The sequence below is a fragment of the Sparus aurata genome, chromosome 6, assembly GCF_900880675.1.
Source record: "Sparus aurata chromosome 6, fSpaAur1.1, whole genome shotgun sequence".
Taxonomy (NCBI): domain Eukaryota; kingdom Metazoa; phylum Chordata; class Actinopteri; order Spariformes; family Sparidae; genus Sparus; species Sparus aurata.
The window spans coordinates 18,321,155-18,345,043 of NC_044192.1; the positions used below are offsets into that span (position 1 = coordinate 18,321,155).

Consider the following 23,889-nt stretch of genomic DNA (forward strand, 5'->3'; position numbering starts at 1 on the left):
CTCTGAGATCCCATTGGTTAAAATAAGATTTTAACAGTCGCAGGAAACTGTACTGGGGAAAAATACTTCCCTCGGGGAATTCGTTTTCGCAGCTTTGTTCCGCACATAATTGTAAAAATATAAATTTCACAACACAACGCTGTTATACGCACGCGTACCGTTCACAATAAAAGATAAATATGGGCGCGGTATTTCACTCGTATTTAACCGGAAATATTTCGCGCGGCTGTTGAAAAAGAGCCGTTATAGTGCCAGGATCTATTTACTGTATTACTGCAGTAGTACTACTACTTCCTCTACTACGCAGTATTTCCATTTACTGCGCTGTCTCTGTCCTCAGTGAGTGTGGGCACAGTTTACCCTTGAAGTCGAGCTGAGCGGCCAGGTGAGCCTCCTCTCAACCGTCTGACATGAAATATCACGTTTTTGCTGATGTTATTGAAAGACAGTATCACTTAGTGGACCCAGCTGGAGGCAATCTGAGGCTGGTAGGAGGGGTTGATGAGGAGGCAGGAGGAGGAGGGGGGGTGCACCGTGAACTCAACTTTTCATTTTTGTATCGCATCAGTTGTTTTTTTTTTTTTGTTAAATGAACGAGCAGCGATGAGCGACCACTAAAACTTTGACTCAAAAAGTTTTACTCCATCTCGTGCACAAAAGCATTACTGCTTGTGTGAGCTGACCGCATCTTTCACCCTCCACAGATATACTTTTTTCTACCCATATGCCACCCAAGAGAGAAGCAGGAGCGACTCCAGCGCAGCCACCCATCAAAATGATAAAAATCGGCGGTGATACACAGGAGTTTGGCTGCGATCCAACGGAGGACAGGATGGCTGAAGAATCCAGCTTCTCTCCTTTTCCCACCAATGAGGTGAGAGAGTTTGTTTGAAATGTACATAAAGAGAAAAAACAAACAAACAACCAAACTCAGCTGTTGTATACACGTGGAAATTGTTCATGTGATTTTTTTTTTTTTTTTTTCTCAGCATGAACACATTGAGTTTGATGAAGAGCACGTTTCAAGTCCAGGCATCAGAACAGACACCATCAGTCTCCTCATGAAGATAGAGCAGCTGCAGGCACAGCTCAAATATGAACGCAGATGTAGGATTTTGGCTGAGAGAGAGTTGAGAGAGCTGAAAGGTGGGTGGAATAAGATGATGAATACATTAAATTACTACACTGAAAACATTTTTTAAAAAAAACACCTGTCATGACCACACAGTCTGATTACTGTATGTGACTCACTGTAATCATAAACAGGACAGCGCTGTACGAACCACTGAGGTCAGTCCGCTGTCACATAGTTGTAATTTGGTTTACAATCTACAGTTAAATCTACAGTTATTCTACACATGTTGGGCTTTTTAAGGCTGATTGAAGATTTAAAAAGTGTTGATCTGCTGTGCAGTACACAGAATTAGAATAATGGAACTTCCTGGACACTGGACACTAGATAAATAAACAATATTAAAATAGCAATACAAAAATCCAAAGGTATTTTAAAAAAGTTGTTTGGTAGGCGCTGAAAATAACCAATATGTTTTTCACAGCCTGCTGTAATAGAATAGATTTGTATTGTTTGTCTAATTAATATGCAAGAAAAAACAAACAAAACAAAAACAATACGTTTGGTATTAAGTAAAATATCACTTAAACAACAATTACACCTCCAGTTAAATAGTTAGGATTACCGATCCTGTTACCAGAAAGTCATTAATTCAGTGTGCTGAAAAATTGTCATCTCTCTACAACTGAGCAGTAAAATTGTGCTTTTCTTCTTGTCACGTTGTCAGGTAGGAGGTTTAAAAAAAAGTTGAACATTGTCACAGGAACTGATCTGAATGCAGGAAGAGACCTCTGTGTTTTAATTCTCAAACAGCTTTATTTCTCCTAAATCAAGGAATTTGTAAAATTTAGATTGGAGCACAAATAAACAGACATGCGTTGGCATCAATACAAGATGCGAAGAAAGGTGGCTCGGTGATCTTAACCAAGTAAATGAGGTGTGATCAAGAGTGAGAAAACGAGCCGATGAGTGACGAGGAAAGAGCGTGAGGAAAAAACTAAATAAAATAAGAATCTTTACAGACATTTTTTGGTCAATTGAGCACCAAATTGCAGAATGTTTTTCACTAAGCTTTTCAAGAAATTACAGGAAAATTTCAGACCTGTTTAAAAAAAAAAAAAAACATTACCATATCTTTTGATAGGGAAGTGTTTTCAAAACACTTACACCCCAGTGTAGTGAGATACATATATTATTGAGCAGGAAAATGATTTTGTGATTTGCAAGATGGTTTCTTGAGATTTGTTGCTCATTAATCAAAAGTTTATTAGGTGTTATGCTAAAGTGCTGACAGATGTAGACATGCCATCAAAAAGTTGATGTTTCTGCTACTTTTCACAGAGATGAACACTCTCATGATGCAGATGAGGCACACGGCACATGAGCTGCGAGTCACTCTGGATCACGTTCTCCAAGGAGGCGATACGCCAGGTGCTCCACAGAACTCTCAGGATGAAGGTATCTCTTTCCTGAATGAGCCTGAGGCGGAGATGAGAGCGGTTCATGATATCCAAGAGGTCAGAACAACAGCGAGATGTTGGGAAGAATTCTTAACTCACACCTTGTTATCATAAGACAACAAGATTCACTTCAGTTTCAAAATCAGTAGCAAATTATTTTGCAAAAACAGTGGGGTCACAGACAGCCTGTTTGTAGCTCACTTTCCTTTCTATTCTGTCCTTAGGAAGAGCACAACTTCTTGTATCTTGCTGAGAATCTTCGAGTCCCGAAAAATCTTTACGAGCGCATTGCAGAGATTGGAGACTACAAGAAGTACACGTCAGCACTGCTGATGATACTTTTTGACAGAGAAACGTTGGCCACACACTCTCTGCAGGGTCGGAGGACCACATTTACCGGAGACGATTGCCCCAAACCTCAACTCCCGCCTGAAATCTTGAGAGGTATAATCGGTAAGATTGCACCATTGGATTTTAAGTACACAGATGTTCTTTGTGGATGCTCATTTTTTTTTGTTTCTTTTATGTTGAATTCTATAAAGTTGAAAAAATATTTTTGTTTGTTTCGTCCTTCTAGATCACGTGGCAGCCAAGTTCGGAGTTGATCGCAGCCAAATAAAAACTGCAATCCGCACAAAGTTGAACAATGAGGACAAACTGTTGAAGAAGAGACTGGGTTTCTGTAAAGCTGAAAACAAAGCTGTGGTTGAACCAAGCTTCTGCCAAGAGGCTTCACTCCTGACTGAAAATGGAGAATTGATGAATGACTCTTAGAGCCTTCTGATGCTGCCTTCATCTGTTGGTCACCAGTATTTCATGTCTGATAGAAACGTGTGGCAGGTTGTCTTTTTTTAATCCACATCTAGTTTTTTCCTTCCGGTAACTTATTTTTTTTAACACTTTTTTAGAATACGTACCTTTTCACTTAGACAGTTCGTTGTCTCTCGTGTGCTCAAAAAGTGTACAAGTGTAAACCTGGTGACCGACCAAGATGTTAAACGTACGATGAAGTGCCACATTTGTAACCGTCAATAGTCGAAACAACAAGTGTTCTTATTTAATTTGAGGTAGTGATTGTGTCTAAATTGCAGGTCTGTGAAGGTGGCCTTCGTCGAACATTTATACCCATGTAACTTGTCAGCCTGGAGCCGTCTGTCTGTTTGAAAGTAGGATGTTGTGAAAATGTTTAAAGTGATATGGATGTCATTTGTACTCTGTTGTTCCTGACAAATTGTGCATTACAATAAAATGGTACTGTGTGTTTCTAGAATAGCTCTTTTTGCACATGTAAGTGATAATTAATCTTCTGCTTCCACAACATCTGTTTCATCACCTCTCTGTTTTGTTGGGCTTAACCATGTAAGGGGCCAATAAACATTTGAAAGTGATTCCTTCTCTGATCTTATCTTGGACCTTTCCTTAACCTACAGTATATATTATGCTCTCGTGGGAGTAGTTTTGTTTTCCAATCAACCAACAGATGTCAGTGCAGAGCTCCGTGTCATGCTCTTTTGCCAGCAATGTCATGAATTCCCAAAAGAGTACAACTGTTGTGAAATCTCTTAAAAAAAACTCAAGAAATAAGATCGACTCTATTTAAAGAAGGAAATGTGTAAATCTTCCTGTCAGAAGCTCTGGAGAGAAGAACAGAGGGGAGAGTGTGTGAACACAGACAGTGAGAGTGGACAGTGTGTGACAGTCACAGCCACATACTAACTGATGAACGTGTGTGTGTGTGTGTGCGGGGGGGGACATGGTTAATGTCAGCTGGTGGCCGTTTGATAGAGTCATCACATCTTGAAAGATGGGATTTGAACAGCCACTGACGGCTGGCTCCTCCCCCTCCTCTCGCTCCATCCAGCTGTGCTGTCTCAGTGGACGCACATCACCATCACCTCTCTCTCTCTGGTCGTGTCAGCTCTCCCGCAGGAGCCCAGATCTGTTTTTCCACGGCTTATTACAGTTTTTGAGCAATTCCTTTTCCCGACTGCTGAGTTTGATGCTGTTACAGGATCCAGAGAGGAGTCATCGCCCTGACTTGGATGGACTCAACTTTACAAGACTCAGAGGAAAGTTTTCGGAGGAACTAAGGTCAAAGCTTCAAATCCAAGAGTTGCTCTATACGTTTCGGTTCGAGTAAGTAGTGCTAATGGTCACCTTGTTTGATAATCAGCAGAGTTGGTATGAATGATTTATGTATTTATGCATTTGATTTATAAAGAAAATACAGTGGACTTTAATTTTCAATGTGATTTTGTCAATCCAGTTCCAGTTAGTTATAATATATTATAAATAATTCCTACATTATTCCTTTGTTATAGATGTCTGTGGTTGACAGTAAGATAAACAAGAGGCCTGAGAATTTCAAAATACAAAACAATACAATAAAAAAATTGCTTGAGCATCAAATGTCAGTCTTACACAGTCAGACAGACAGGATCAGATGATTTCAAAAACATGATGAGCAGAGTGGCATTATTCCTTTTTTGGTTCAATTGTGCATTACAGACCTCTTCATAGTGCTGGTATATCAAAGTCTGGTGACATTTTGACCATTAATGAACTACAAAACAACTGTGGCGATTCTATTGGGTTAATACAAGAGCCTTAAGACATTTATGAAACACAAAGAGCTTGTATTATTAACCACTGACATCTTTTAGCATTATTAATAACAAACCCACCCATCACATAACTCCATTTCTATGTTAACTTTAAGATATTTGATGCTAATATATATTTTTCATTTTTTGCATAAAATGAATGGTTGTCACTTATACTACATATCAACTTAGATGCATCAAAATTGGTTATTAACATAATTAAGAAGGTCATCATACAGGATGGGATTATGGGGTTTCCCCTGTACAGACTAAATGCTCTGTCGCACAGCTTTGAGAGGGATTAAAAAGACCTGCATAATTCCCTCATCCTCATTATAACAGAGAGAAATTATCTGCAAATGCTGATTTCTTTCTACTCAAACCAGTTGCAGCAGAGAACAAATACAGCAGGGGTGAAAACCACCATGTTTTACCCTGTTGCACTGATAATAACAAAAGGTTCCTGAGAGCTAATTAAACTTGAACCAACTGGCGGAAGAGAATGAGCGTTCTCTTCAGAAGTAAAACGTGGCCTTTGAGGATGCAGCGTATGTGGTGCTGCGACTGGAACACGGTGAAAAAACGAGGACATCCTTACATAATGTGCACGAGAATGTGCATGTACGAGTCCTTCCTGGGGATAAATCTCACTGCTAGACATGGCATGCCAATAGCTGTCCACCAGAGAAGATTACAGTCGGGGAGAGCATCAGTGGATGCCTTGGCAGAGAGCGAGCACATGTATTTAGGACACAGCATTCTCCACTCAAAACCTGATTATGATTATCAGCACAAGATGGCAGATGCATGTATGGGGACGCACTGGAAGACAACACAGAGGGAACAACGCACAAATGTGAAGATAATGTTGATATTTGCAGCGTTTCACACACATAATTTACATCCAGTTAATGGTTTCTGGTTATCTTTTACATACATACATATGAAGCTACATGACAATCTGTGGGGTCAAACTTGTCCCGACGAGAGTTTTCCTCTTTGATGGTGTGGTGCAGGGTGACACTGAACACATATTAATCAATGCAGTCGGTTTCCATGCAGCTGGTCTAAAACAAGCGCACTCATTATCTTTCATTTCAAAAGGATGGGGATGGACGGAGGAGAGCCGGGGTGTCTCTCCATGAATTATTCCCATTGATCATGTCTCTCCCTTGCTAAAAGAGACAGAGAGCAGCCCGTCTTAAATATTCCCACCGAGGTAAATGGTTATTGATTAACTTCCCAGTACCTTTAAGGTATGTGTTCTCGTGAGGGTTACGAGGCTGCAGTGAGGATCCGTGGATGGTTATTATCACACGTTCATTATCAGTGGCTGTATGTGGAATGATGATGGTGAATGAAGATTTAGGCACAATCCCAATACACCTCTTGCCCCTACAACCTCACTCTACACTGACACTACTCCTTGTAACTCTTCTACAGGATAGAGGAATATCCTGGGTAAGGCTCAGAAATAAGAGAAAACAGGGAATGGAATTGAGCCTTAGTAATATTGTCAGTGTAATAAATTTTACATTTTTCAATAGCTCAGTCTCCACGTCATGGTTCGTACTACGGACAGACAGTTACCCGGCAGAAAAGGTCTTAAAAAAAGATGATATCAATTGCATTATGGGAAATATATAATCCAACATTTTTGGCCCATACTAGATACTAAAAGTTATCTCTGTCATAACTGCTTTGGTTTTAACCATTTCGCTCAAATCTGTGTCTCACGAGTCGTCCATGTTGACAGAAGTGCAATTATATATTGCTTCAATACCCCTTTAATGTTGCTGAATGTATCTGTGTTCCTAAACTCAAAGAGAGAGGGAGGACACACATGTGTCTTTAAATGAATACCAGTGTTGCTCCATATCTGCTGGATGTGTTAACAGAAGTCTGTTTGCTAACACGTTCAAAAGGGATTGTATGTGATGCGTTGCCAGCTCCTTGCCTTGCTGTTGCCGTGGCTGCAGAACAAGTTCTTGCAGATTGTGTTTATTGAATAGAATTTGCCATAAATGTTAAATATCCTGTTTTAATGGACCTTATTTTCTCCGACATAGGAGTGAAGAGCATTTGATTTGACCTCCGAAGAAGGACCATTCGGACTCATTACCGAGCAATGGGGGAGTCTGCTGTGTGTGCTTTGAGACCTTTACTATGAATCATGGAGGACAACAGTTCATCCTTGACCGCTGAGTACAATGACAGCACCACCGTTTGGGCGCCGCTGCCCTCCGCTCCCAGCAGACAGCTGGGCACCCTTCCCAACCCGCAGACACGCTTCAAGGACCTGACAGGGATATTTTTCATGGTGACCCTGAATGTTCTGGCACTTCTGGCCAACACTGCTGTTCTGGTTGTTATCATAAAAGCACCTCATCTCAGGAAATTTGCCTTTGTGTGCCACCTGTGCGCGGTGGACCTGCTGTGCGCCATCTTGCTCATGCCTCTTGGAATTGTGTCCAGCTCTCCGTACTTTGCTGGTGTGGTGTTCACTGTGCTGGAGTGCCAGGTCTACGTCTTCCTCAATGTATTCCTCATCGCTGCCTCTATCTTCACCATCACAGCCATCAGTGTGGAGCGGTACTACTACATCGTTCATCCCATGCACTACGAGGTCAAGATGACGCTGAAGCTGACTGCAGCCGTGTTAGTGATGGTGTGGGTGGCCTCTGCCGTGCTGGGGCTGTCCACTGTGTTTGGATGGCAGACGTACGGCGGCCTGAGCTCTATCAATGCTGCACAATGCTCGCTGCGTTGGAGTCACAGTGACCACAGAAAAGTCTTCTCTCTGCTCTTTAGTGTCACCTGTTTCTGCCTGCCTGCTGTGGTCATTTTTGCTGTGTACTGTAATGTGTACAAGGTGGCCCGTGTGGCTGCCCGCCAGCATGGACCTCTGCCCTTGTGGACGAACAGTCAACTGAAGCATCGCTCTGACTCAATCAACAGCCAGACTACCATCATCACAACCCGCAATGCCCCACGGAGGATAATGCGCGACCGGCCTTTCGGTGGAGGTAAAGCCGCTCTCACTCTGGTGGTCATTGTTGGCCAGTTTCTGTTCTGCTGGCTGCCTTACTTTGCCTTCCACATCAGCCTGACAGTAGGCACATCACCCAAGATTCCCGATGACCTGGAGGAGGTGGTCACCTGGCTGGCATATTCCTCCTTTGCTATAAACCCATTTTTTTATGGACTTCTTAACCGGCAGATCAGGGAGGAGCTCTGCAAGCTGAGGCGCTGCTACTCAGCACGACCCGTAGAGCTGGCGATCTCCAGCCACGAGGGCTCAGGCAACGAGAACTTCCTGCAGTTCCTACATCGGACTAGCTGCACGATAGAAACACGTGCAAGCTTTGCCGTATCCAGTCCCAGAAGTACTCTGGATCAAACTGGGCAGACTGGTTTCAGGATACCAGGACAGATCCCAGAAGAGTTTAATTAGATATACCTCAGTGTTGTGCCACGGCATTAGCCTGCAGGACTACTAATGATCACACACACAGAAGCTAAAAGGGTCAGAGCTGGGCCATATCTATATAATTGTCAAACTCTTAAGTTTCAGCATATTTTTTAAGGTTTAGGAGAGATTGTGGTTTTGGTGAAAAGGATCGCTCTCTTAAGGTCTTTCGTTGTACTGGGTATTGTACCTCCAATATGTCTGTAAACCAGACAGTAAAGTCTAAGATACAGCATCAACAAATAAACACTCATTTTTTTCTTGGGATCACAGTCAGAAACAAAACTGGAATAGAAAGCTACTGGATATTTTTTTTGCACTTGTGGTAAAACTAGCAATCAAGTTACACTTTATTTCTACAAGCCACCAAAGCAAAGTTGCAGTTTTTCTGCAATCTGTATATCTATTTCTTTGAAAAGTGATGACATTACACTTGACCGGTAGTCAAGACAATGTAATAGTTGGACAGATTCGGGCTCAAAATCAGAATAAGAGTGTCAACAGATCAAGATCAAAACTAAGACCGGTTGATTTTATATGGGTTATAAATATAGCAGCAATATCCTTTCATGAGTTATTCAGTGTTGTCATGTTGTAATTATGTTGCAGGAATTTCAGCTTTATTTATTGTACTGGTAAGACACATCACTCTTTGTTCCGATATGTATTGCTTTAAATGTGCAAATAAACTGGCTACATGCAGAGATTCCTTCATTTATAATCAGGAATCTTAACGGAGACAGTCTGCAACAGTGCAGTGATCGGACTGTCCTGTAACCATGAGATCAACAGTATTAAACTCTCTTTGTGCGCTTCAGATACGCGTGCCGGCTAAATGCTTTCAAATGTGAACGTGAAAGTAAGTTTCTCTCTCTCATCACACACATAAACAAACAAACAACAACATCACTAGAAGGAGACACGTGCACATGGTACCTGCACGTGCACCTGTGTGTGTCCTGCCATTTTGTCCCTGTGCAGACAAGCTTTAACTCCCTGGGTGCTGACCTCCGTGTCGTCCGTGTGTCCACTTCTAAAAAGCCTGTGACTAAGACTGAGCCCTAGTTAACACATAGTTATATAAGGAGAAAATGCCATTTCATAACAGCTGAAGTCTCTAATACCCTCTTAATGAGTGTACACTGGCAGAAAAACTACAAATAATTAATACTCACATTTATCTGTGAGCATGACCTACTTGTCATATACTGTCCACATACAATAATGCACTATCTTGTTAACATAGGTCCATCATTAATATTCTTGACAGATCAATGATAATATGTTGATGTGTCTGTGGTGAGCACAGATTAGACTTAAGGGAGAGACAAGCCATTATGTTAAATGGTGACAATTTAATGAAGGGAGCATGCAGAGTTGTCACTAACTTAAAGATATACATCAGAACGCAAGTGGATAGGTTAAACATGTCAAAAGGGTTTATCCTCATTTATCACCATTTATAGACACCCAGATATGTTAAAAGCTCAATAACACTGTGTCATTTAATGTTCCCTGCAGCTTCAGTGAATAGTACAGCTACGTATGAACTGTTATCAAAGTCAATATAATAAAAATGCAGCCAAGAACAAGCAGTGATGAAAACACATACAGTGTGCAAATATGCTATGACACTTCGACAGAGGTTTGTTGCACACAAACGAATACTGTGCACATATGAATGCTCAGAGATATTCACAGTCCTTCTCCCGCCTCCACGCGTATAAAAGATGTCATCTGGATGTTTTTTTTTAAAAGGATAATATTATGTGAACTTTTTCAATATTGATTTTTGTTTCAACAGCGCTCTTAATGACTTCTTTATGGTCAACTGCCAAGTGCTCTTTATAGAATTTACAATAGTCATGATAAAGTCAAGGGTGGCGCGTCTTTGCTTTAAGCATTGTTGCCTCACAGCAAGAAAAGTTCCTGGGTTCGATTCTTGGCCGGTCGGCATGGTTGATGTAAAGAGCTGTTTGTCTCTATATCATAATAAATAATAAATATAATCAGCCCTGTGATGAATTGTAGACCTGCCCAGGGTAAACCCGCCCGCTCCCCCAGTGTCATCGGCTCCAGCCCTCATGCTGTGTAACCAAACATTGTTCAAAGAAGCAGAGCTTTATTTAAAATTTTATTGAAGTTCTTCAAGTTTGCAAAAGGTACCAAAAATGTCTGGCTGATTTTTCTGGATGTGTGTAAAATGATACACGATAAATATAGAATATTTCCATCTGATCTGATGGAATGGTGCAACCATAAAAATATTGGGTATTGGGTTTGGCTATTTTTCGTAAAGACAACTTCAATGAGACAGTGGGATATAAGATAAGTTTTCCACCAATGAAGCCACTTGGAGAAGACCAATCATGCTCTATTAATTATTTTCATATATGTCCTTGTGCATGTTAAAACATCTTGAAAGTTATAAAGGTGAAAATCCAAACCAATAGAATCTCCTCCTACAGGAAACACTGCTCCGTAAACGCCTCGTCAGCAGGCTCACCATTAATTCTGTAACTTTGTGACATCACACTATGTCACCATGTCGCACATTTGCAAAATATATGCCCAATCGTTTAGTTTTGCGCGTAACAATCTATTTAGCACATCTGCTCTGTTGTTGTTAGCGGTGCTGGGTCAGGCTTGGGTGAGCTGACCGATCAAAGCAGCCTGGGTAGTCGGGAGGAGCGTGTTTCAGACGGAGGGTGAATACAGTGCTGCAGCACTGGACAGTATGAGAAGACTGATGTGTTTTTTGAGCATTAACACACGTAAACCTATTATGTAACATATGTAAATCACAATAAAATTAGGAACCTGAAAATGTAATATATAATATGTCTCATTTAAAGGGGAAATTTAAGGCAAGTTGATGTTAAGGGATTATATGGAGGTGTCACAGTTGATTTTCTAACTCAAGAAATCCAAATTTACTCATTAACAAGTGTTTGTCCCTTTTCTTTAGCATAAAGTTGAACATAACACTAATAGTAACATGTCTTTTGAATACGCTATACTGTATGTTATGCAATGGTAGGAAAAAGGCAATAATAAGGTTAACAAGAATACGGTTCAGGGAGCTGACTGCTTGTTTCATCACCCAGCTTCTATAATGTGTGATTCAGTCTAATGAATATTTAAGCCTGATCAGTCTTCATAAGTTCCTAATTAAATTGAAGCACCTCCAACCTCAATGGCAGCTTTCATTAAATCGAGACAATCACATCAATTGTGTGTCTCCTCTGCAAAGCATATTCATCGTAGATCAAACAAACGCCCACTCGCTATGGAAAATGAAAATTTGTGGCTTGAGCTCAGCTGAGTGTGGTTTGTTATCTGGCTGTGCTTAATGGTAAATCTGAAAATGTTTCTCTGTGTGCTGTATCTTGCGCCATCTGTTTACTTTAAATTCGATGAGCATCGCTGTTGTTGCACAGACAAGCCGTAATGAGAGAGCCAGTCCCGAAGAATCAAAGGGGAGGAGGTGTGATTGATGGCGCTGTCTGACAGAGCGAGACACATTATTTCATCTGCGCTCCCCTCAAACAGCAACAGCAGGGGCTTTCCTCGGGATCACACACACACATGCTGCTGAACCATCTTCAATGAGCATCTTTATTGTCCAGCGCACGAAGATCATCACGGACATCAACAGTAGTTTAACATTTTGGTTAACTCTTTGCTTTCTTGCAGATCCTCGATCTGACTGAGGCTTGTCCAAGTTAGAAAATATGACCCCCAACAACGGGTCTTAAATGTACACTATGTAAGAATTGGCCACTTATACAATTCATTCTCAAACCAAACAAGGGGCATCTTATCACCGTAGCAACTGTTGATTGCTGCTAAGTGTAGACGTTAGCTAGTTAGCTCAGTTATCAGTGCAGCTAGTGGTCCTGATTGGGAGTGTTGGTTGTTTACACTTACAGAACGGGAGCTTTGGACCATTTGCACACTTTCAGTAGTAGATGTCTCTGCAAGTGTTCCCACTTGCATTCTTATATGTTGCACCTTTAAATATCAGTAGTCTAACACAGTAGTGTATTGATGAATCTATGTAGCTGTTAGTGGTGTGGAAGTAGTGGAAGTATTTGTAATTGTGCCTTTCTCTCTCATTCTCACCATTCTGTCAGTTTCATCTTGGAGGTTTTTTCTACCAGTTTCTAGTCTTGATGCTAAACTCAGCTATCTGGCTTAAGCTTATTCCCCAAAATGTTTAACTTTTGTTCTAATATTTAGTTTTACTCCCTATCCTACTTCCTAATATCCTAAAAATCAACTTTGGCATGTGTTGTTTTACTACATCCAATTTGTTTGTCTGGAGAGCATTTCTTTCACAATATAAAATATGTGACTGTATCCTAGGTCAGTGGTTCCCAACCTGGGGTCCGGGCCCCCCCTAGGGGGGCGCCAGAGATCACAGGGGGGGCGCACAACTTTGTCTGCTCTGAGGTTGTGAGGTTACCAGAATTATATCTGTGCACATTAAATGTATAAAATCCCAATAACATACCCAACTGGATAATCAAAAGTCTGTATAATCCAAATTGAACGTATTTTTGGTCCACATTTAAATTCATTAAGCTATTTATCACCAACACCCCTATGAGGTGGGCAGGTAGGTAGGTAAACTGTGTGTGTGTGTTTGTGTGTGATACACCTGATGACACAAAAAAGGAAGAAATGTATCTATATACATTGTAAAACAAGGAGAATAAGAGCAAAAACCAACAACTGTTGTTTATTTTTGCAAATAAAAGTTTGTAATTAATCACTTTATTCTTTTAGTGTATGCAGGTTGGGGTTGGGGGGGGTCTGGCTTTTCTTTGACACAGGCAAGGGGGGCTTCAAGGAAAAAAGGTTGGGAACCACTGTCCTAGGTTATCTCAGTCATATGCTGCTATTTTTGCATTTACGTTGAAACTATACCAACAACTTTTCAATGAAACAGGGAACGTGTTATATAATTTTAGCATAAATGCCTTGATGTTGTCCAACAATTAAGAGACAAATTCTGGCCAAATCACATAAATTCACATAGATGATCCTGCTTAGAGGCAGCAACAACATTTTGAAGCCTCGCCTCTGCATCTGCTTAACTGACTTTGAGTCCGTCCAACAGAAAGCAGAACGTCACAGCTACACAATAAATGTTCTAGACTGCCTTGAGAACTGGACAGTAGAAAGTGAAATATGTGTTTGTGTGCATCTTTTCACCAATAATTAAACTACATGTTTTTTAGACTTTTATTGTTTGACCACGAATAATTCATCCTCCTCAGAGAAAATGCCCAGTGTGTGTATTGAATGCCAAAATATTTTTTTTAAACATTCATATTGGATAAACGGTCAAAGTGCTTATATTGAGATCATTCACACAAAACTGAATTTCATGGTAACAGAAAAATGTAATGACGTGAAACGGAACTGCGGCCGACTCATTTGCCACACTGGCGTTTGGCCTTTGAGGGTGATTTTGTAAAGAGGGTTAAAGATAAATATGTTGAGCCTAGAAGCAGTCAATGATGATGGTGATCGAGTTGTTAACTAAATGTAACAAATAATCAGTCTGAGCTCTTGTACTGAAAACAGCTGGACTGACAGCTGCCGAGCAGGAACACTGTCTGACATCCCTCATGCCCCCCAGTAAGCTGCTGCTGTTGGTAGCAGAGGGTCTGAACCGTGACTGGAGTTAAATCCAAGCACTAGTTAAAGCAGACACACATTTCCTCTGCTTAGTGATATGATATGATTAATATGTGTCTGTGTGTTTGTGCTCTGAGGCAGCCGCCTGAACAAGCAGCACAAGTCGAGACAATATGTTGTAAGCAATAAAATGGGCAGTTTGTGTATGCATATTATGTATATTTGGAAATAAACTAATACTAATAAGCGCTTTAAAGGGTAGTCATTTACACCGATCAGATCAGATTTGGATCATTATCATATTATATCACTGTACGTGAGACGGTCCCGTTACAAATGTGAGAAAATGCTTGAGTTATAGTGTGTATAATTCTAAGTTTTGGTTGAGTTTGTGCTGTTTTATCTGTGATTATGGTGCCAGGTTGAAGTGACTTGGGATCAGTTGGGAAATGCAGGTTTGATTAACTTGTGCCCTGGTCCAGATTAAGCCAAAATCTGACGACAAGACCAAAGCTGATCAGATATCTCACACACCCACAGTCCAGATGATGTTGAGGTATTTTAGACTTAAATATATAAAGGAATTAGCCACCTGTCAAATTCATACTCATAACAAATAGAGGTCAGCTAAAGCAAACGCTAACTACTTGCAAACTGTAGCTGCTATCAGCTAGTTTTCTGTGCTGGAGGTCCAGACTGGAAGCTCAGAGCACTGGTTACAACTTTAAACTCTAAAATATAATACCTGAGAATGTTTTTACAAACCTAAACTTTGACAGTTGCCCATTTAGGGAATATTTTTTATAATGTTAGAGAGTTATACTAAAGACTTAAAGGGCTTTATCACCACATATCAACTTTATAAAAATGAAGTTGAAAGATAAAATATTTGTGTGTGTATCTGTGCATATGGAGCAAGAATTGCTCAAGACAAAATACTTTTTAAGTTCAGTTCAGTTTAGTTTTTTTTTCACCACAGTCGAGGCTGAAACGTGTTCAGAATTTCACAACAAAAAAAGCAGTTATTGCAGAAAAATCAACCGTTTCTCAGTCCAGTAATTTATCTTGTGGCGTCCCCAAAATCAAATGACATCTTGGGGGGATAATCAGGACAGCCACAATGTGGAATGAGTGGGCAGATATTCTTTTTCTTTTCCACTCTTTTTGTCCTTCTCTCTGTCCATCCCTCTCATACACACACACACACACACACACACACAAACACCAACCCACACACACACACACACTCACACCCTTTACTCTCTCCGCTGACCTCACCTGTGCAGCCACGGACACAAACAAACCCCATCTGGCGAGGTGTGCAGTCCATTAGCATACCATCGTCTCCGGCACACTCACAGGATAGTCTGTCATCAACACACTTTGTTCTCTCTCCGTCTTCATCCAGCAACCATAGAGACTGTGCAGTGCTCATCGAAGAGTAGCTCACTTGTGTTTCAACTCTGAACAGTTGCACAGTTTGTTAATTACTTGGTAGTCGTTTGTTCTGTGCAGTGAAATTCCAACTTTGTAGATTTGAATTGTTTCCATAGAAGTGTTTATACACAGTGAATCCCGTAAATTTTATTTTGTAGGATATCTGTGATTTGCAGATGGATAAGATGGTTACTATGAGATGATGGCATTTTATAAGGTAGTTACTTTGTATATTTACTTTATTTAATCAGAATACTTTGCCAGCTGCTGTCCCAGGTGAAGATGATGATGAGAGCTGAATGACATGGCCTTGTGATGAAGGTCTGGTGAGTGGCTGAGAAAAGTCTGATAACACTGTGGATTCAAAGGTGTCCTATTTATAGTTGTGAGGATGGCTCGTTAATGGGTCCAAAGGTTGATAAAGGTGAGAGGGTTTTTTTTTCTTGAAAGCATGTTGCGAAACTTGTTTTACACCAGAGTGAGCGCAGAGACCCAAGAGCGCTCAAGGATACTGTGATAACATGCAATATATCTCCTGTTGCTTCTGCAGTGTGACTGATGCTGTTGGTGACCTGGAAAAAAGTGATCCGAGACGTCGTCACAGCTGAACAAGTGACGATGAAGCAGTCAGGGACACTGTGAACAAATCATGGGAGGGGTCAGTAATTGAGGGACATGGGGAGAATTACGTTTCTTTTCTTCTTTTTGTCTTATCATTAAATGTTGTGATGCTATTATTAACAAGTGTTATTGGCACGTAATCATTTAAAACATATTTCAAAGATGAAGCATTAGTTTAAGGTCCTTATAAGCATCTTTTAAGGACTTGTAAGGACCTTAAACTAATGCTTATTGCAAGGACCTTAACACAAAGTGCTGCCCCTTTTGGAGACGTCAAGGGAGGAGACTTTTTTTTTTCTATTCTATAAAGAGTATAGAAAAATAGAGTTTTTTTAATGTGTGCCGCTGGTAATTAAAGTGTATTTACCACATGAGGATTGGTGATATTTTTGTACAAAGGGTGTACTCTCTTTTTAAAAACAGAATTGACATGGCATTGACATTTTTGTTTCATTTGATTGAAAGTCTGACAGTTTATACCTCTAGAGAGTGTTTAACAGCAGCACTTTACTTTACTCTACATCCTGACGGAAAAGTAGAGACTGCCTGGGATATCTGCTAAACAGAACATGTAATCTGGCAATTGCTATATTCCAAACGTCCAAAAAAATATTATTCCATTCAGGTTTAAATTCACTTTTAGTTAATGATTGGAAAATTGAGTTGTTAAAAATCCCATTGGAGAGATTAGGAATGTATGCCAGAATCGATACATCTGATTATGTGCGATTCAAATTAATCTTGCATACTAAATCAATCTCTAGTAATCAATAAAGTAATTCTATCTAAATGTTATTAGGTCAGTGCCTCGCACAGCAATGGGCTCAGGCACATCTAACTGCTTCAGAAGGAGAGACTTAATGTCCATCACAGGCCAGAGGGAGGCAGTGTAGTCTTCCAAGTCACTCTTTTCTTACACTTGAATAAAAGCCGGACTTGGAAAAGAATTTAATTGTAGAATCAGTCAGGCAAATAAACCTGTATCATGAATATGTTTCACAATTCACACTCTAATCATTCTCAGTCTTTGCTCTAGATTCACTCATGTCTTTGTGTCTGTGTGTGATTGCATTCCCAGGAGGGTGTATCAGGGTATACAGTGCCATCTCCATGCTTGGAGTATTTATATCCCCCCCCCTATCCTTCCTTTCCTCCCACCGCACAGGAAAGTGATCTATTTAAAAGACCATCTGCAAATACCATCCAGGGCACCGTAACGCTCCCAATATAACCTCGCCGCGCAGCCAGCTGAGGGGTCCGGTCAGCGGACTCAGTCTGAGCTGTAAGGGGTGTGACAGGCTCCCACTCTGCTCTCTGGACTTGTGTTTTCTTCGATGTTTGGATGGACACCATGATGAGAGGAGAAGATTCGGAGGAAGTAGAGATTGACTTGGGGGACTCCAGTGAGACTGATGAATTTGATAATGGGGAGGAACCTCAGATGCTGTGGAGGGCCCCTCCTGCTCCAGAAGAAGAGGAAAACATTCACACGTCTGCGCTCGTAGAAATCAGTGATACCAAACCTCTGATTAATGTCAGAGACCCTCGAGGAATCAATGACTGTCTCAAGGTATTGCATTTTTCAAAGCAGCAGCTCTATCAAACTTTGTTTTTCTGATTATTTTTGCATTTGTCACATGCACATGAAAACCAAAAGACTGATAGCACTGCCCTCCAGTGGATATCACTTATTTTTTTTTAGGATGAATAAAGATCCAACATGACTTGGGGAGCTCATCTCTGTAGCGTCAGCACCACCTTCTCTTTGTGTCTCCAGGTGACATTTGAGGATGTGATTGCTGAGCCGCCGCCGGTGCGCAGTGGGGACAGAGTGTGGATCTGGAGTCACGCCCTGTTTGAGGTGTCAAGGGTTTGGATCTACAGGATAGTCACGGTGCTTCTGGCCGTTCCCGTGTCAATAATCTCTGGTGTTCTCTTCGCCATCTTCAGCTGCTTCCACATCTGGTATGTTTGGAACACGTCCTCCTGCACATATTAAGGGGACAACATTTTGTCCCTCACTTCAAGTTTTGGTTCAATTTAGGGTTTGAGAGGAATGATTTTAAAAAAAAAATGTAAGTAAGTATATAATTCGGATTCCACCACATTGAGAAATATGTTGAAATGAAAGTCTTTTCGTGGACTTACAGCAATGTTTGTGTCACTGCTGTGGGAAAAGAGGAATTGTGTAAAGGCTGGAAAGAACAAAGAAGGGCTCATATCCTGATTTGACCACAAAGTTAAGACATACTAAAACTATAGAAAGATAGAATTCCCACAGTTTTGGGAAGGTAGAAGATTTTCTGCCTACACTGCATCAGCAATTAGAAGGACATTTAAGTGGCTCCATAGCTCAAAATGTGCCTGGGAGATTTTTTTCTCTTTATTCTGATTTTTTTTGTAATTGTTTGTGTTTAATTCCATGACAGGATGGTTGGTCCTTGTGTCCAGTGCCTCTCTATTGGCACACGATGGCTGCAGAACTTATGGAGCATTGTGCTGGACGTCATAGTGCGCCCTGTCTTCTTGAGTGCTGGGAGATGCTGTGGAGGCTTCAGCATTCACTTGGCCAAAGAATGAGACTCACACATCCAGACAGGGATCAAACGTCATGTGCACTGGTGTTCTAGGACTTGAGCCCAAGTGGGCATCGATACTGGAATCTTTAAAATTATGTTTTATTGCAACCACAGATAGAATTGCAAAGTCCAACAGTGTCTGCTTTCTTTTCTAATGATTATAAAATGTTTTTTGACCATTTTAAACAATAATACGGACCTGACGCAGTAACATAGTGATGCAAAGCTCAATTCATGCGTGTGAAATTGCTGCCATGAGGCCAAAAAGAGGATCGGAGTTGTAGTTGGGTTACGACTCGGGATGATATTTAAACTTTGAAGTAATTTCAGCATAATATGTAATCCAAACACAATTTAATCTTTTTTGTCATGATATTTGGGTTTGGTGTCATATTTTGTTCATTTTCTACATTTGGAGTATAAGCTCAAGGAACGAAATTGTATAACTACTAGACCCTTATTTGAAAGTTTTCCTGTGTTTAGTTCCATAGAAACGTGTGCTTAAAGATCTATTCTTAATAGAGGAAGTGGCAGCTGAAGCTATGGATTAAGTATGTTTTTCTCTTTTTCCAGAATAAGACACAATAAAAGTGTTTAGATCTCTAAAAACAAATCATTCGTCCTATTGTTTTAATCTTAAAGGTGCAATAGGTAAGAATTGTATTGAAATGTATTGAAAACAATTGAAAACATTTTAAAAAATGACAAAGTGGGCGGCTGTAGCTCAGTGGGTAGAGCTGAGGAGTAGTGACTGGAAGGTCGCTGGTTCGAATCCCTACCTCCCCTGAGTTACAAGCCGAAGCATCCTTGAGCAAGATGCTGAACCCCAACACTGCTCCTGATGTGCAGGTGGCACCTTTGTGGCAGCCACTGCCATCAGTAAGGGCCCTGCGATGAGCTGGCGACTCATCCAGGGAGTACCCTGGCCTTCGCCCATAGAGTCACTGGATTTGGCTCCAGTACCCCTGCTCCACCTTGAAAAAAGGTGGTATAAAAGCAGTAACATCACCCGCGACCTGCATGGATAAAGCGGAAGAAAACGAAACGAAACAAAGCTAACCTAAAATTATTATTATCAGAGTCTCATTTTGAGTGACCGCTGCAAAACCCCCCCTACATTGACCAGTGTCTCAGCAGCGAGAAGCTAATCCATCCCCGAACAGCTCCATCTCTGAGTTTTCCAGAGTAGTGTCAGTGAGATCAGGTCAGGGAGGGCAATCTTTGTTAATGGAAGCAACACAGTCATGAGGTTCACCTTAGCAGGGTTAAGAACTTTACATCCAACACTGTAACATTTTGGTTGTGTGATATCTTAACCACCGCTGTGCTGGCAAATCTGATGTTTTCTGTGTGTGCAGGATGTGTGAAACTGCATGTGGAACTATGAGAATGAGGTCACAGTATCCCACAATGTCACGTGATGCAACCACAGCTTTCATTTGCAGCAACAGCACGCAGGTAAAAAGGCAGAGCGGCTACAACAGGCTCAAGTTTAGCTGAAAAACAAGAGACAGGTCTATGTTTACCACCGTGTGACTGTGTCATGAAACTTTCAACAAACTGAATAAAGGCATTTCAGGTTTTTGGCAGACCAAGAGCAGGAGCAGAGTGCGCTTTAAGTCAGTAAGGGCCTTCTCTGTTTCGTTGGTCAGTCTGTCATGTGCACAGAGAATTTTACCATGGATCATGAAAGAGAGGGGTGCTTCTCTTTCTGAATAATTTGGGATCCATTGTCCACAATGTGATGTAATTCCTAAGAAAGTCATTGCTTCTATGCTTTTTGGAGAGAGGGATTTGGGCTCTGCTGTGATCACATGTCCAAGATATGTTACACATGTGAGCAAACTGCAGTTGAGATAAGCTAGCTTTGTGTCCATTGTGAGCTAAATGTTTAGGCAACACAATGGTCGTGGTCATCCTTGTAACAGCACCAGGCCACTCGGGAGATGTAAATCTTGCAAATTGCCTCGCAACATGCTGTGGAATACACCTGGAGACTCACAATAGCCTCCTCGGCAGCGAGTCCAAGCGTGTCCTTTTTCGTTATGTTGAAATGCGTTTGACTGTACTTCTCACATACGATTATATCTGCAACTCTTCAGTGCTTCCATCAGCAGCCAGGTCTCCTCCCTGTGCTGCTGCTCCTTCATGATCAGGGTGGACAGGAGCAGGTAGAGGAGGAAGACCGGAACCAGACAGGGGGTCCAGCCAGAATTGGTTCCTTGATTTGCGTACATCAGTCAAAGAGGGATACAATGTGTTAGTTTGTTCATGTGTATTTTGTACATTTTATGCTTGCCTTTCCCAGTCCTTTTCCTGATTTTGTAACATGTCAATTTGTTTCTTCCCAGAGGAAAATTTTACTGCTCAAAGCTTGTTCCTTTATGGCTATGGAGCTGTAAAGGAGCTCAATAAGAGTTCTCATTTCAGTCTCGTTGTAGTCTTTTTTGGTCTTAAACATTTCTCATTTGTTTCTCCTAAAATTCCTTAGGAGCAATAGGTGAGACTTGAGACTTTACCGCTTAAACCTTGCTCCTTTCCAGCACTGGGGAGACATTCTGAAACTTCATTGAGAGCTTGATGAGATCTCCTTTGAAACTTATAGCTAAGTTGAGATTTTCTGCACCTGTTTCTCAGGAGAAACAAGTGAGAAACAGGAGAAATCAGCCACAGCCTCACTTTGGTCTCACATAGATCTCATAGTTGTCTAGGAGAAATGAATGAGACACTACTGAGATCTCTTTTCCAATTTTCGTTTCCTCTGGGTTACTTCCCTTCTCCCTTGCTTGTTTTTTAACCTCTCTCTTTTTCTCGCCCTTCAATGCTCTCTATCCGTCCAGTCATCCATTATCTTCCACTTTTCCGAGGTCGCGTCACAGAGGAAGCTGTTGTAATAAACCGTAAGGTTATAGGTCAATGCATGAAGCATAACAGTGCAAGGTAATGCAAGGTAACAATATGCATGGTTTAATGCAAATGATACATTTTGCTATTACACATATCAACAATAAGTTTCGACGTTATGAAGTTGATGCACTGTGTTCTAAAGCTATCTGCTGAAGTTAGCATGCTAACTAGCTTGCCCCAGCCCAGTCCAACTACTTCTGTGCTTGTGGTGTACAGTAAAGAACACCAACACAACCAAGCTCCCGGTCCAGACTGCTAGCTGCATGGCTAACTGAGCTAACGAGCTAATGGCAGCTGCAGTTTACCAGTTAGTGCCCTGTTTGTTTTAGGTATGAATAATTATGTTGCAAATTCTTATATCCCGCACCTTTAATGCAAACGTTGTTGCCAAGTTGTGTACATAATAACTTGTATTTTATATTTGTTTGTAGAGGCAGCATTCAGTAATGTTTCTTTTTGTCACTTTGGGGTGTGGATGGAATTGAATAAATGTCCATCATATAACGTTACCATGCACCAATGTGCTGACTATTTAATGTGCAGTAAGGCACTTTCGTTTCAGCAGTGTGAAATGCCTGCTTCTGTCTTTGTGGTTTTGACTGTAGCCACATGGCTGTCATCTCCGCCACTCTGGCTTTATTATCTCAGCTTCAGCCTGCTCCGTCAGTCAGACACCAGGACCATGGCTGAAAGTAACGAGGAGGAGCTGCTGATCAGCGAAAGCATCACTGTGGAGATTAACTTGAACGACAGGGACCCCAAGCAAATCACTGAGGGTGTGGACAAGGTGCAAATAATCTGTTGGCGTTTTTGTTTATAGAGCTTTAATCTTTTATAGAACAATCTTGGTAGATGATTAAAAACTTTCTAGTAGTTAGCCCGGAAGTTTAACAGAGTTAAGTAAGTTTTAAAAGACGAGTTCTTTGATTGTTTTGGTGAAGGTAGACAACTGTACAGCCTGTTCCTTTAATCCTTAAAGGGGTGGTTGACACTTTTATTAATATACTTTTATTTGGAGAGGGTTTAAAATAATTAAACATTGATGTGTACAACCAGCATAAATATCTGTTTTCAGACACAATGTCTTACTTAGGATAACCTTCAGTCTTCACATTATATGAATATAATTTTATGTACCTGGGGTCTCAGGGTGAGATCTGTGTATTTGTATGCACGGCTGGATTCTGCCTGGAGTAAATGGGAGCAGCAGGTTTATTTGTGATTTGTACTGACCCTTCAAACCTTTATGACCAAATACTGTCGATCAGTGAACCTTTTCTGTGTGCTCTAGGTCGACTTTGAAGATGTGATAGCAGAGCCTGCCGGCGTACGCAGTGTGGATTGTGTGTGGAAATACAGCTTCAAAACCTTCACAGTGTCAAAGCACTGGGTTTATCGTGGCCTGACTGCCATCTTTGGCTTACCTTTGTCGCTGCTCTGGGGCTTGCTGTTTGCTTTTCTGTCATTCTTGCAGATCTGGGTTGTTGCGCCCTGCATTAAGAGCTTAAAGTTTGAGTTCCAGTGTCTGTGTCAACCCCTCTTGCAGGTCACGAAGACCGTTGTTCGCCCAGTGCTCAAAATGGTGGCGAAGGTATATGGCAGTGTGAAAGGGATGGTACGAAAGGAGGCTTGAGAGCAGCACAGCTGCGCATAGAAACTAATCTGGACATTTCGCCGACTTTCAGAAGATCCATGAAGCAGAAACAAACAGAAACAATATTTCAGTCAGATTTATAACAGTCATTATTTTTGTTTGTTTGTCATAATTTTGAGCTGATTAAGTGTCTACAGTGATGTCTTTTTCTTTTTTTTTACTTATAATGTATAAAAAAATTCTGAAAATTGTCCGAACAAAATGTATCTCTTTTTACTCTATATTGACCAAATTTAAAGGTCCCATTATGTTGAAAGTGAGACTTCCCTGTCTTCTTTGATTATAAGTCTAAGTGCTATATCATTACTGTTAAAGTATCAAAATGCTCAGTCCACTGAGGAGTACATACAAGACATATTCAGAGACTGTGCCTTCAAACGAGCTGTCAGGACTTCTGTAAGGTTTTGATGTCACAACTGTACAGTCACCACCATCAGC

General features: G+C 41.0%; 4 protein-coding genes across 5 annotated transcripts; all 4 read left to right on the forward strand.

Moving 5' to 3' along the window:
• The first annotated feature begins 73 nt into the window (after nt 1-73).
• LOC115582615 (uncharacterized) lies at nt 74-3,920 on the forward strand. 2 transcript variants are annotated; one of them, XM_030418669.1, is made up of 6 exons: nt 74-385; nt 705-874; nt 990-1,146; nt 2,414-2,589; nt 2,757-2,976; nt 3,110-3,920. In XM_030418669.1, exons 2-6 carry the CDS (start codon nt 725-727, stop codon nt 3,304-3,306), a joined length of 900 nt encoding a protein of 299 aa, XP_030274529.1. In that variant the 5' UTR covers nt 74-385; nt 705-724; the 3' UTR covers nt 3,307-3,920. The 2 variants fall into 2 exon arrangements, with proteins under 2 accessions (XP_030274529.1, XP_030274528.1); XM_030418668.1 differs by having other exon boundaries at nt 83-385; nt 2,757-2,985.
• A 479-nt stretch (nt 3,921-4,399) lies between these two features.
• On the forward strand, nt 4,400-9,421 carry LOC115582880 (probable G-protein coupled receptor). The gene is made up of 2 exons (XM_030419105.1): nt 4,400-4,668; nt 7,205-9,421. Exon 2 carries the CDS (start codon nt 7,309-7,311, stop codon nt 8,587-8,589), a length of 1,281 nt encoding a protein of 426 aa, XP_030274965.1. The 5' UTR covers nt 4,400-4,668; nt 7,205-7,308; the 3' UTR covers nt 8,590-9,421.
• Nucleotides 9,422-17,528: 8,107 nt separating this feature from the next.
• cav4a (caveolin 4a) lies at nt 17,529-19,502 on the forward strand. Its single transcript, XM_030419019.1, has 3 exons — nt 17,529-17,881; nt 18,089-18,276; nt 18,741-19,502. Exons 1-3 carry the CDS (start codon nt 17,654-17,656, stop codon nt 18,889-18,891), a joined length of 567 nt encoding a protein of 188 aa, XP_030274879.1. The 5' UTR covers nt 17,529-17,653; the 3' UTR covers nt 18,892-19,502.
• A 2,755-nt stretch (nt 19,503-22,257) lies between these two features.
• On the forward strand, nt 22,258-23,653 carry LOC115583739 (caveolin-3-like). Its single transcript, XM_030420899.1, has 2 exons — nt 22,258-22,584; nt 23,089-23,653. Exons 1-2 carry the CDS (start codon nt 22,273-22,275, stop codon nt 23,428-23,430), a joined length of 654 nt encoding a protein of 217 aa, XP_030276759.1. The 5' UTR covers nt 22,258-22,272; the 3' UTR covers nt 23,431-23,653.
• The last annotated feature ends 236 nt before the right edge of the window (nt 23,654-23,889 follow it).

Bases quoted from the DNA above. Each gene is read 5' to 3' on its own strand.
- LOC115582615 (XM_030418668.1), top strand. From the start codon at position 725: ATGCCACCCAAGAGAGAAGCAGGAGCGACTCCAGCGCAGCCACCCATC. The intron at 1,147-2,413 runs GTGGGTGGAATA...TACTTTTCACAG, and splicing joins AGAGTTGAGAGAGCTGAAAG to AGATGAACACTCTCATGATG. The intron at 2,986-3,109 runs GTAAGATTGCAC...TCGTCCTTCTAG, and splicing joins AATCTTGAGAGGTATAATCG to ATCACGTGGCAGCCAAGTTC.
- LOC115582880 (XM_030419105.1), top strand. From the start codon at position 7,309: ATGGAGGACAACAGTTCATCCTTGACCGCTGAGTACAATGACAGCACC.
- cav4a (XM_030419019.1), top strand. From the start codon at position 17,654: ATGGACACCATGATGAGAGGAGAAGATTCGGAGGAAGTAGAGATTGAC. The intron at 17,882-18,088 runs GTATTGCATTTT...TTGTGTCTCCAG, and splicing joins GAATCAATGACTGTCTCAAG to GTGACATTTGAGGATGTGAT. The intron at 18,277-18,740 runs GTATGTTTGGAA...ATTCCATGACAG, and splicing joins TTCAGCTGCTTCCACATCTG to GATGGTTGGTCCTTGTGTCC.
- LOC115583739 (XM_030420899.1), top strand. From the start codon at position 22,273: ATGGAATTGAATAAATGTCCATCATATAACGTTACCATGCACCAATGT. The intron at 22,585-23,088 runs GTGCAAATAATC...TGTGTGCTCTAG, and splicing joins TCACTGAGGGTGTGGACAAG to GTCGACTTTGAAGATGTGAT.